We start from the raw sequence: 13,503 nt of genomic DNA, 5'->3' as shown, positions 1-13,503 counted from the left end.
ACCATTTCCCAGGAGCTCCAGGCCTCCCAAGTGTGCTGGGGGTGCCAGGCCCCGAGTGCACGCCATGAGCGTGTGGGAGGAAATGACCCGACTTTAGAGATCCAGTTCTTAAAAAGAAACGGCAACATCCATAGGTCATGGGTGGAAGTGCAGTGCAGGGGTGGGGAGGGGGGGAAATTAAACAGGGAAAAAAAATCCTAAATAAGATACTAGCAAACCGAATACAGTAACATATAAAAAGATTATAAACCATGATCACGTGACCTTCATCCCAGAGGCACAGGGATTGTTCAACATGTGCAAATCAATTAATGTGATAAACGATATAAACAAATTAAAAATAAGAATCATATGATCATATAAATAGATGCAGAAAAAGCCTTCGACAACGTACAGCATCTATTTATGGTCAAAACACTTAACAAAATCGGTGTAAAAGGAAAGTACCTTAACATAATAAAGGCCGTGTATGACAAACCCTTAGCCAACATTATACTTAATAGCGAAAAACTAAAAACCTTCCCTCTAAAATCAGGAACAAGGCAAGGCTGTCCACTAGCACCACTGTCATTCAATATAACATTGGAGGTCTTGGCGAGTGCCATCAGGCAAGACAAGAGAAAGGTATAAAAGGTATCCAAATAGAAAACGAAGAAGTCAAACTGTCCTATTTGCAGATGACGTGATTCTCTATATAGAAAACCCTAAAGACTCCAGAAGAACACTACTAGAAACAATATGCAAATATAGTAAAGTTTCTGGATAAAAATATCAACATTCAAAAATCCATAGTGTTCCTATACACTAATAATGAAGCATCAGAAAAAGAAGTGGAAAAAATAATTCTTTTTGCAATTGCAACAAAAAGAATAAAATATTTAGTAATAAATCTAATGAAACATTTGAAGGACCTATACAATCAAAACTATAAGATCCTATTAAAAGAAATTGAAGAAGATACAAAAAAATTGAAAGATATTCTGTGTTCTTGGATTGGAAGAATCAACATAGTTAAAATGACTATATTACCTAAAGCCTCATATAGATTCAATGAAATCTCCATCAGCATCTCATTGGCATTTTTTGATGAAATAGAACAAAAAATCATCAGAATTGTAGGGAAGCATAAAAGACCCCGAATTGCCAAAGCTATCCTGAGAAAAAAAGAATGAGGCTAGAGACATTACTCTTCCCGACTTCAAATTATACTACAAAGTGATAATAATCAAAACAGCATGATATTGGCAGAAAAACAGACTCATGGACCAGTGGAAGAGAATTGATAGTCCAGAAATAAACCCATGGTATATGGCCAATAATTTTTGAGAAAAAAGCCAAAAATATACGGTGGAGAAAGGAAAGCCTCTTCAACAAATGGTGCTGGAAAAACTGAAAGCCACCTCCAAAAGAATGAAAATAGATTGCTGTCTATCACCACACACCAAAATTAACTGAATATAAAACCTGAAACAATAAATTACATAATGAAAACACAGGAACTAAACTCAAGGACCTTGAACTATTTTATGAATTTGACCTCAATGGCAAGGGAAATAGAAGCTAAAATAAATGAATGGGACTACATCAAACTAAAAAGCTTCTGCACAGCAAAAGAAACCATCTACAAGGTAAAGAGATAAACATCTGAATGGAAAAATATATTTGCAAGAAATGCCTCCAATAAGGGCCTAACATCCAAAATATATAAAGAAGTCACACAATTCAATAACAACAACAAACAATCCAGTCAAAAAATGAGCAGAGGACCTGAACAGACCCTTTACTCAAGAAGAAATACAAATAGCCAACACACGTATGAAAAGAGGCTGAATATAGCTAGCTCTCAGCGAAATGCTAATCAAAACCACAATGCAATACCATCTCACACCTGTTAGAATAGCTGTTATCAACAGGACAAGTAATAAGTGTTGGAGAGAATGCAGAAAACAAGGAACCCTCATACACTGTTGGTGGTACTGCAAACTGGTACAGCCGGTATGGAAAACAGTATGGAGATTCCTCAAAAAACTAAGAATTGATCTACCATATGATCCAGCAATCCCTCTACTGGGTATTTATCCCAAAGACTTGAAAACTCATATCCAAAAAGATATTTGCGCACCAATGTTCATAGCAGCATTATTCATAGTGGCCAGGACATGGAAGCAACCGAAATGTCCTACAATAGATGACTGGATAAAGAAGCTGTGGTACCTATATACAATGAAATGTTACTCGGTCATAAGAAGAGACGAAATATTGCCATTTGTGACAACATGCATGGACCTTGAGATAATCTTGCTAAGCAAAATAAGCCAGACAGAAAAAGTTGAAAACCACGTGATGTCACCTATATGTGGGATATAAACCTAAAAGCAAGAAGTGAACAGGACAGACAGACTCATGGACATGGACCACAGACTAGTGGTTACTAGAGGGTGGGGGAGCAGGGTGGTAGGTGGGGTAAAAGGGGTCAAATATGTGGTAACAGAAAGAAATCTAACTATGGGAGAGGAACACAATGCAATATATATATATGCTTTATTATCGAATTGTACACCTGAATCTTACTGGATTTTGTTAAACAATGTCACAAAAAATAATTAAAAATACATTTAAAAAAAAAGATAATAGAGGACTTGAACAATATTAATACTCACTAGATTATGAGACATTTATAGAACATTATACCTAAACACAGCAAAGCACATATTCTTCTTAAATGATTACACATCATTTGCAAAATAGATATTCTCCAGGACATAACATGTAAGGTTTTAAAACAGTCTTAATACATTTTAAAAGTCTGAAATTCAAAGTATGTATTCTGACCACAATGGAATAAAGTTAGAAATCAATTACAATAACAAAAAGAAAAGTGGAGAATTCACAAGTGTGTGCAAATTAAGCAACACATGCTTAACCAATCAACTAATCAAAGAAGTCATATGAAATTAAAAAAGAATACTCTGGGAAGTTCTAAAGAAGGCTATTTTGCAAAAAAAATAAAAGGTATCCAAATTGGAAAGGAATAATAAGACAATCTCTATTCAGAAACAACATGATCTTACATATACAAAATCCTAAGGAATACGCTGAATAAACTATTCAAGCTAATAAACATTATGCTCTGTCTCGTACTTCATTAAGTTGTGGTCAGTGAGAACAGCAGCCTGTATTTATACTCTTTTGGAAAAGTATAATGAACAATACCAACACTTCCCATTTCTGTCTTTCCTTCTCTATGTTGGGGAAAAGGATGGGAAAGAAGAGGAAGATATAAAGAAAGATCAAGAGGAATGAAGCAACCTACATCCTGACTGGTTGTACTACTATAAATAAACTATTATTTCCCATTTATTTCCCTAAGCTCGCCCTGAAACCTGAAAGGAGTGTGGTCTTGTTTTCAGATGCAGTAAGGAATGGGTGATCTGGAGAGAGTGTCATACTCCACAGTTAGGCTTGTGGAGATGATGACAGTTATATAAGGAGAGGCAAAGCAGCTGACGCCCTAGAGCTTCCTGTAAGAAAGGAAGAGACAGTCTAAGAACTTACTGAATGTTGTAGGGCACAGTACTAGGACTGAGCACCCCATACATAGTGAAGCCTTTATAGAGAGGGTTCCTGAAGTCTGGTTTCCTCTGAACCAAGAACGGCCACAGAGAATGGGTTTTCTCATAGACTCTGTTGAAAAAGAAAAAAAAGCCAAAAAATTAAAAGCAGCAAGCAAGTAATCTCAATAGTTCTGCTGAACTTGATAATCAGCCAAATTTTACTAACAAGTAACCCAACTCAAGACAGAGCAACAAGATATAATAGAAAGAAAATGAAATAAGTGGCTAATGAGCATTGATAGTATAATGAATTATCTGACTTCAATTTATCCATTTTTAAAATGAATCAGAAGTTAGACAGTTCCACACTAGAGAGCAGGAGATGCTAATAAGCCTTCTGCTGTGGAGTAGCTGTGATCTTAGTAATAATCCTAGCTTTTTCTGGGCCTGTCTTCTCATTCATATAATATGACCCCTAAGGTCTATTATGAATGTAGGATTCTATAAATTTATCACCTTTCCATTTTTTGAAAATCTGGAATTGTTTTTAAAATTCTGGTAAGTTAACAGACAGCCTAGAGGGTGAATTTCTGGTTTTTCTATACTTCATTTTATTTCAAGCCAGCTTCTCTTCCTCCCAGAAGGTTTAAGACGGAGAAAGACAATTGGTAATTTATATCGGCAAATATTTGTGAGTTATCCTAGGTGGGCAACTAAAGACTGTGAAATTTGTATCGTAAGACTAATTCTCATGTGTTCGTTGAGACCACAGGACCTTGCTCACCAAGCAAAGTAGCCTCAAAAAGCAGGGGTCCCCACTGGTCCCCAACAAGAACTCCTGTGTAATCATGCATGGGAAGGTCATTTGCACACATTGTTTCAAGAAAGAGAACAAAGAGGAGTAGCATGGGTGGTAGGACCTAAAATTGTAGTCTTGTAACTTTTCTAAACCTCAGACCATTCCAGTAAAGTCAAAGGCCCTGTATATGTCTCTCATTTGTTGTTAGTTAAAAAAAAAAATCTTGCAGAGGTAAGGTAACTAATATTTATCGAGTATTTACTATGTGTCAAACACTGTTCTGGACTCTACCTAAAATACCTCATTAAATTTTATGATATTTTATTCCCAATTTAGTAATAGGAAAACGAGATAATTAATTTGCTAAAGTTCACATTGCTAGTACAGGTAACACAGTCAAAATCTGAACCTAGGTCTGATTCTAGAACCGATGCTTTTTCTTTCATGAATGAATGATACTTCTGTTTATTTTAAGTAATCACTATTTTAATGTGTTAAATTTTTCAACTTTTGTACTTTTACATGGAGATTCAGATTTGTATGGGGAATGGGTCTAGGATATATTAGCCTCATTTTAAGAGGTGGAAAAGGAATATGGAAAATATCTTAGGTTTTAATGCCTAGACAGAATGAATGTGTCTAAAAGCATTTGGGGAGAGGGTAAGAAATGTCTGGTTGCAAAAGGAAGAGATAGAGAGGTGATTTCATCCAGGATATGTCATAGAAGGGCCTGAGAACTTGAGCTAACTGCTATTCAATCAACAGCTGTGAATGAAGAGTGGGTTGTGAGATAGCTACTTCCCTGTCTATTTCTTTATCTCTAAAACAAGAACACTGCTAACAGCAACTCTATCATGTCAACCTCAAAAAGCATTTATGCTTTGGATATTGTGGGGATATTAGAGTTTAAGTCGGGTACAAATCCAACTATCTACAGGAGCTAGGAAGATAACATTAGAAATTGGTTGAGAATAAACTATAGGGAGTGGTGAGAGCTGTGGCAAACAAACAAGAGTGAGTGCCTCATCCAAGTTAAGCATCTACTATTCAGCTCTAGTTGATTATGGCCATGAGAAAACACAGGTCCAGTGTTGCCAGAGCTTTTGATGTTTCAGAATATCTTGGCAAAACTGCTTTTCTATTTAGGACAAAATCCTAAAATAACTATATTTTTATGTGAAATAACCTGATATTAAAATGTTGACAACTAATTCATAGTTTAAAAAATATTCCACAGACTGAACAAAGCATACCTGTTGAGCCAGGTTTATTTGGATTATGAGCTGCCATTTTGTGGTCTCTGATACGAGTGATGAAGGCCTGCAGATAATAACTACTCAGTCCTACACAGTAATTGATTCTTTACAAAGTCCTTGCACATCCATTTTTTATTGGTTCTTCATGATAGCTCCAAAATGTAGGTATTAGTATCTGTTTTACCAATTAGGAATCTGAGGTTCTGAGTAATTCCCACACAAACACTGAGTGCTTTATGCTTCAAAAGTTATTTTTACTGTTGTCATTCCTCCCCTTTCCTAAACTGCTGTCCAAAATTCAGGGTGGTGGGTACATTCCTTTTGCACTGACCCCCTCTCCCTAGTCAATATTTTCTCACAAACTGAATTTACCTTAGATCTTCCCGATCCTTCTGGCAGTTTCCAAGGAAGTTCCCAAACTGGCAAGAAAAAACATGATCATGGATCTCCAGCAGGAAGATTTCATTAAACTCAAAGGCACAAGGAAATTGTTCCATTAACTGCCAGATACAGTCTAGGAACTGAGTGAAGACAGGAGATACTTCTTTAGAGTCCCCATTGAGATGGCCACATCTGAGAGATGCAAATAAAGGTAAAGAAAGACAACAGTTAACATCAAGGATTATGCTGTTTGGAACAGGCTATAATAAGATTACCTTTGGTCTCTGTTGGCATTAGCAAATAAACACCTCATGCTAAAATGCCACCTGGAATTCAATACTTGCTAATCTCAACAGACCTATTAGCCACTGTCATCCTTCACCATCATCCAGATTGTAAACCTTTTGATCATCTATTCTAACTCCTCTTATACCTTCTCTACAATAGAACTTTCTGCAATGACAGAATGTTCCATATATCTATTGTCCAATATGGTAGTCACTAACTATTAAGCACTTAAAATGCAGCTTTTGTGATTAAGGAACCAAATTTTTAACTGTAGTACTTAATTTAAATTTAAATTTAAATAGCTACTTTTAATTCTGGGTAAGAACTAGATCTATGTTGTTTACTGTACAGTTCTTAACACAAAATAAGTATTTAATAAACATTTACTAAATGAACAAACCTCATCCTAGAATTGTTTAATGCCTCCCCCATGATGCCCTTTTTACCAACTCTTACCATTCACTGGGAACCCTATTCTACTGGAAACAAAAACAGCATCCTCAGCTTCTACATTGTATGTTCTACCTTCTGATTTAACAAAAATATGTCTCAACAAGGACACCAGTTCTGCCTGGGGCCCAAATCAAATGGAAAATGCTCACCATTCTACTCTCCAAATATCATAACCCTCAAACAGGGCAGAGGTGGGATCAGCTTTCTCTTTGTTCCTACCACTGCTTTCTATTATTTCTTTCACTCTCTTAAAACCACTTCCATTATGGGTCACGTTATTTACCTTATACTAACTTGCCCTTCCTCAGTGTTGTCTCCTACCAATCTCTGAGTCACTTCTCCAAGTTTTCTGAAGATTCTGACTCCTGTCTTAAGTCATATTTGGAGTCAATGCAGCTGACCTACACTGGCTTAGAGGGTTCCTTAACTAACTCAAATCCAATTATCTTCATGGATCTTTATCTCTACTCTACTATCAGTCTCCCATATCCATGACCATAAGCTGGCTCTTGAAGTTACCTAGAGGTTCGTGCTCCATTTTGAAATTTTAATCTCAATGTCCTACTCTGACCACCATATGTTTCCAAAGGCTGCTCATCTCACCTCCTCCAGTCCTCATCTCTGAACCTCTCAATCTGCCAGATTCCTTCCCTTTTGTACTTATCCAGCCTATACTATATGGTCTGCCCCATCAACCATTCTTTCTCCATTTTCTCTAACTTTCTGATCTTTATTGTCATTATTCTCCTTCAAAATCCAACTACAGATGAACTGAAAAAGCTATGTTCTCTGCTCACAGATCCTGACTGATGGATGCTGCTTGAGAATATTATAAAACCATGCAAACTGATGCCATTTAAAATTAAGTCTCCGGGGGTGGCTCCATAGTGTAGTGGTTAGCACATCTGCTTTACATGCAGAAGGTCCTGAGTTCGCACCTCGCGTGGAGCCACAGACCATACCCCAGGTGCACCAGGCCCCCCAGGTGCACCAGGCCCCGGGTACATACTGGTAGCATGTGGGAGGAGATGCCCTGACTTCAGAGATCCAGTTCTTAAGGGGAAACAGCAACATCCATAGGTCAGGGGTGGAAGTGTGGTGGGGGATTAAAGAGGGGAAAAAATAAAAAAAAAAATGTCTCTGAATTCAGTTAGAACTTAATTGCTCTCAAATAATCTTTATGTATGTCCTTGATACTGTTTTCCCATCATCCTTACAGCAGTTACAAATTTTAAGCTATCGTCTCAAACCCCTAACTTTTTTTGAAACTGGTGTCTACAGTATCACTGGAAAAGACCAAGGCCATCAAATAAAAATAACTAACTGCTGTCTCTGACACTCACACGCTTAGTTCCTTCACTGCCTGTCTTTCTATCCAGTCTTCATGGAAGAGGTGTTCTTAGTAATAGCTCATGCTAGTCTTTTCATGTGAACTGTAGCTTTTACTTCTTTTCTCCTCAGGAGCCTTATTCTACCAAACACTCACTGTCTCAAATCTTTAATCTTATATTCTTTAATGTTCTAAAGTGTCACTAATTTCAGGTAGCCTTCTTTGTCCCAGTATGGGTTAGGTTCTTTTGTTTATGTTTACCTTTGTCTTAGCACTTATTATAATATACTGTCATCATTGATTTTCAGAGACCATATCTGAGTCAAAATAGTCTTCTTAAAACCAGGCATACTGTCTGGCCCAATGTTTGTTGATAAAGGAAGAATGAATAGATGGACCCAAATTGCTAGAGAGTGGCAACCAAATGAAATTAAATAGATATACACCAATGGAGGAGAATATGACCTGAATTATAATTTCTCTGAGAGTAAAACATTTTATGTGTCTTTGGTACTGGCTCAGTGTCTGATATAGTATACAGCACATTGTTAGGTATTTGGTAAATATTCATGGATTGTTCTGATAACATAGGTAAAGCCTCAGAGAGGCTGTTAGGCTCATAGCACACACTAGATGAATGCAAACCCTGGCACCACCCCTTCCTTACTAAAGAACAGAAAAAAGCATCTGTCTTTTTCCTTACAAAAGGTTAAAAGGTGCATTGTCTTATGTATTATTCTCTCTGCCTGAATGCCCTCCCCATCCCACTATTCTGTCTAGCAAACTCCTATCCATTCCCAAAAATTCATCTTTAAATGCTGCCTATTCCTGAACACCTATCCTGACTTCTTCAAGCAGATATAAGCACTTTATTCTTTGTGTCCTGTGATGCCTTGTTCTTCCCTGAAACGTTTAACAACTTGAAATAATCATTTGCACACTTTGAAGGCAGAGATATACCTTTGTAACCCTAGTACCCTAGCATAGTGTCTGGAATACTTGTTTCCTGATGAAAAGAGATTTATACCATGTTTAACTCACTGTTCCTTCATACACAGGAACATACTGGGTTTCGATAAACCTCACCTTAATGACCGCCTCCTTTAAAGTGAGGATAGTTTTACCTTTGGGAGAACTTGTGGCCCATGGATATCCATTCTTTCTCTATCAGAATCTTCATTTTTATACAAAAAGAAAAGTTTGCATTAGACATCATAAAATGAATTAACCATACATATAAAAATATCAAAACACTTTCCTGAAATGGATGTTGTACAAGTTTGAGATGGGCTGATAATAAATAAATTTTCCAAATGATAACTAAGTAAGTAACTTGCATTTCCTTTAAAGGCCTATACAGGCCGCCTTCAAATTTCAAATGCTCTCAGGAGAAATTATACTGGACTTGTATCCAGTGTCGGATTTCTTTTAGCCTTTACATGATGTGTGACAAGCCATTTGAGCCATAGCTAAATGCAAACCTGATAAACATGATATTAAATTCAACCTATTAAGAAGCAGAACTCCAAAATCAGTGCTTGGGTTTATACCAAGAACAAATCTTGGTACAAACCTATTTTCAACCACTTAAAAAAAAAAAAAGGCATTTCCAAATAATGAGGCTAAACTCCGATGTGTTCTTTTTTTAGGAAGATCAACTAAGAAGCCTTGGATTCAGCATCAAAAAATAATCATGAGTCTGACATCCAAATGGCTGACATGTTGAAGATGATGAACCCATGAGACAGTCTATTTGATAGTCATCCATCCACTCTGCTCTGCAAACTTTTTGAGTCTCTCCTACCCTTTACAGCATTTTATTACATCTATCAATACAACTTACCTTCTGATAGGTAAGAATGTACATCAGAAAGTATATAGACTGTAAATGCCTAATTTAGTAGAAAGAAGCTAAACTGAAAACAGGGCCACTTTTGTAGATTTGGAACACCTTCTTGTAGAAAACAAGTTGGTTGAGAGTTCTTTTTGATTTATCCACAATCTATCACTCATGCAAAGTAAAATACTATTGCTTGCTCTCTTACCATGAGACCTTTGAATGTCCTGTAAAATGGATCTAGGAGAATGCTAGCCACAGAGCAGACTTGTGCTGTGCGGTCCCACCCATCAGAACAGTGGACTAAAACACTAGCCTTTTCTCCCTTCACTGCCTGTGAAGACAAGAGGCAAAAAGTAGCATAAACACATTTTGCATAGTATATTGGGTTAATAAATAGGGTTGCCAAATGCCTACAATACAGAGAACCTGGTCTTACTGGACTATATTATTTTTTTTCTCATAATATCAGTATCCTCTGTGGGTAATGAAAAAGAAAATAAAGGCATGCAACAGGAGAAGGAGAGTTTACCTAACAGGAGAATAAAATCAAACAAACAATATATGAGTCAGGGTAAAAAGAAAAGAAAGTTCTAAATTCCCAAAACCTCTGAAGAAGACAAGAATCAACTCTGAGAGAGAAGGGTGGGCAAGAGGAAGAATTCTGCCCCAAAACACAGATAGGACAGTTCTGCATTCCAACCCCCGACTTGACAATGATTTCCTCTGGAGTCTGTAGACATTTAATCTTACTAACTTAAATCCTTTTGACATAAGATAGAGAGGTTTATCTGTCTTAGGTCAGTTTCAGTACTTTCAGAATGATGTAAGGTCTGGGCAGTTACCCAGTCTTGGCAATTTGACAATTGATAGATATGGAGCATTCATTTATTCATTCTAACACTTAATAACGTATCGTATCTCTCTGTGCCAAGTATACGGTTAGAAATTATAGATACAAAGACATGACACAGTTTCTGCCTTCATGGAGTTCATAAACTAGGGTGAGCAAATGTAAACAAATAAATACAATACAGTGAAACAACTGCTGCTATAGTGTAATGTATAATAACTATATCCTTTTGAAGGAACCAGGAAATCCTGAGCCTTTAAGAGTAACATTTCCTCAGGTGAGGAAGGAGAATGAAATTAATTTATTACACATTTATTCATCCACCCACCTAGCTAATAATTACTGAGTGACTATACAAGAAATACTATGGTATGTACTGGAGATACAAAGAAGACAAACACTTACATGAACAACTACAAACCAATGATAACTAAAACAATAAAAGTATACACACCAGGTACAACAAAGACACAAAATAACCAAAGAGGAGACAACTGAAGTAGGCTTATCAAATGATTAGGCATTTGTCAGATGGATGAGGAAAAGATATTCCAGGCAGGGGGTACAACACAACAACATGTAGAAAGGCAATGAGGTATGACATAGGTGAAGAACTCTTAGTTACCTTGGTAATGTCTGAGGCTAAGCTGGGAGTGAAGGAGTGAGGAGAGACAGGCCTGCCCAGGAGGGCAAGGGTCAGACTGACAAGTGTGCATTTTATCTGGTGTAAAGGGGAGCCACCGAGGTGTTAAAAACAGAGGAATGCCATGATAAGATGTGCTCACTATGGTGACAATAAAGAGAATGGATAGCGAGGACATGAGTTTGGAATTAGGAAGATCAGTCAGAGTGCTACTAAAATTGTGAAAGGCAATGAGGGCTTGAACTAAGGTAGTAGTAGTAGGGCTGAAAAGGAGAAGAGGGATGTTAAGAATGAAAATGGAGATGGGATGAAGGAGAGGAATCAAAGATGACTCTGAAATGTGTGGCTTAGTAACTCAGTGAATGATAGCGCCATGAATCTGAATAGTGAACATAGAAGAGGAAACAAGTTTTAGTTGATGTTGGAAACAGGTAAGAAGATTTCAGTTTGGGCCATGGTGAGTCTGAGGTAGTTGAGGAACATCCAATGGAGAACAGAGTGGAAAATTGCATGTGTGGGTCTGAAGCCCAGAAAAGGGAGGAAGCTGGGCCAGAGTGTAGACTTGATCACTGTATGAACAGAGATGGTAGTGGAAACCATGGGCATGAATGGTGCTGTCCAGGCAGAGACCAAAGTAAGAAAAGGAAATACCTGAAAAAGCAGTGACTTTTAAACGAAAAGTAGAGGAAGAGGGGATATTATAGGAGTCAGCTTGTGAAAAAGCATCTTGAAAGGTAGAAAGAGAACCATGAAGGAGTAGTTGCTTTAAAGCCAGGACTACAAAAATGGTTCAAAGAGAAAGGGGTTAACAGTGCCAAATACAGCAAAGAGGTCAAAACAGAACAAAGATTAAAGAGTGACCCTTAGATTTGACAAGTAAGGGGTCATTAGTGACCTCAGCAAGAGCACTAGTAGTAATGGTATACAGAAATCGGATCACAGTGAACTGCAGTAAAGGGAGGTGAGGAAGTGCTCATAGGGAAGGTCAACTACTTTCAAGAAAGCTCTAACCAAGAGGAAAGAGGACACTAGCTAGAATAGGATAAGAAAAGTACTTTTTCTTTAGGAATGAGAAAGTATTTGAGCGTATTTCTGAGGGATGAAGCCAGCTGAAAGGATTAGGTTGAAAATACAGGAGAAAGAGGTTCCTAGAAGGAGTAGGAAATGAGATTTGAAATACAGGTAAAGGGCTTAGTCTTACACAAAAGATAGGGCACCGTTTTCCAAGACAGCAAGGAGACCCAAAAAAGCTGGTAAATGGGAGAAAAATGTGGCGCAGATGATAGAGGCTTTGTTCATCCCTCTTGCGAGCAATTCAAAGTTGTGACAGAATCACAGAGCAAACAGCAAGGAAAGTCGCCTGGGATCTAGATGAAAAAGCCCTACAACTAGGGAGAGAAATAAGAAATCACCCTGCAACGGGAGGAGGTAGGACAGGGCGAGGACACGAGGCTGCCCGGTCCCCAGCAGCTGAATGGGACGGAGGCCATAGCAGTGGCAGCTGCAGGCACCTCTTAAAGGGGCCATGTCCATGAGCAAACTTTCACAGTGACGGACCTGCTCACTCTGAGCAACACTGCAAGTTCGGCTGTGAGGTGGGCACCAGGGATTTACAGGGGAACATGAGTTTTCGGAGTGAGGGCCACAGGCTAGGGTCTCTCCTGGATAGAAGTGCCGGCGGTATCCATTGTTCCTCTGTGAACCTTCTCCCTTCCCAGTGTGTGGATGCAGCACCGCCAAAGCTGACACATCATCAAACTGGAAAACAGAGGTCGCTCCACCAGGAGGATTCCCTGAAACTCCACCTTCCCCAACACACGGCCTGTCCCAAGCCACATACAGGTGTATCCTTGGAGAGTCAGGTGCTACTTGCTGAGCGGAGCCAAGACTCACACTACTGTCAGCTGGCCTTGGTTTCTGGTGTGGCCTTTTGAGGCAACTATATGCACCGCATCTGCGGATTGCTTGCTGAATCTTAACAGGTAGACCGGGAGTGGTATAGGCTGAGGCTAACCTTATCCTGCAGCTGAACCCCTCTAAGGACTGTGCTACTGGTCACATACCAAACAAAGCCACGCTAGTAAGAGCGGGAGACTTCAGAGCCTTGCT

The 13,503-nt window shown here is 38.3% G+C and overlaps 1 protein-coding gene across 1 annotated transcript in view; it reads right to left on the bottom strand.

Annotated features, from left to right (window-relative positions):
• The window catches only part of MTMR8 (myotubularin related protein 8), a 142,740-nt gene that overhangs the window by 80,174 nt on the left and 49,063 nt on the right, over nucleotides 1-13,503 (bottom strand). Inside the window, exons 9-12 of the mRNA XM_015593975.2 lie at nucleotides 10,107-10,232; nucleotides 9,186-9,235; nucleotides 5,982-6,182; nucleotides 3,556-3,684 (exon numbers count right to left, since the gene is read on the bottom strand). Of these exons, the coding sequence (XP_015449461.2) occupies nucleotides 3,556-3,684; nucleotides 5,982-6,182; nucleotides 9,186-9,235; nucleotides 10,107-10,232 (506 nt within the window). The remainder of the gene's footprint in view (nucleotides 1-3,555; nucleotides 3,685-5,981; nucleotides 6,183-9,185; nucleotides 9,236-10,106; nucleotides 10,233-13,503) is intronic.

The sequence above is a fragment of the Pteropus alecto genome, unplaced genomic scaffold (genome assembly GCF_000325575.1).
Source record: "Pteropus alecto unplaced genomic scaffold, ASM32557v1 scaffold147, whole genome shotgun sequence".
NCBI classification, from domain to species: Eukaryota; Metazoa; Chordata; class Mammalia; order Chiroptera; family Pteropodidae; genus Pteropus; species Pteropus alecto.
The sequence above is the reverse complement of the archived record's forward strand: the minus strand, read 5'-3'. Positions and strand labels throughout refer to the sequence as shown.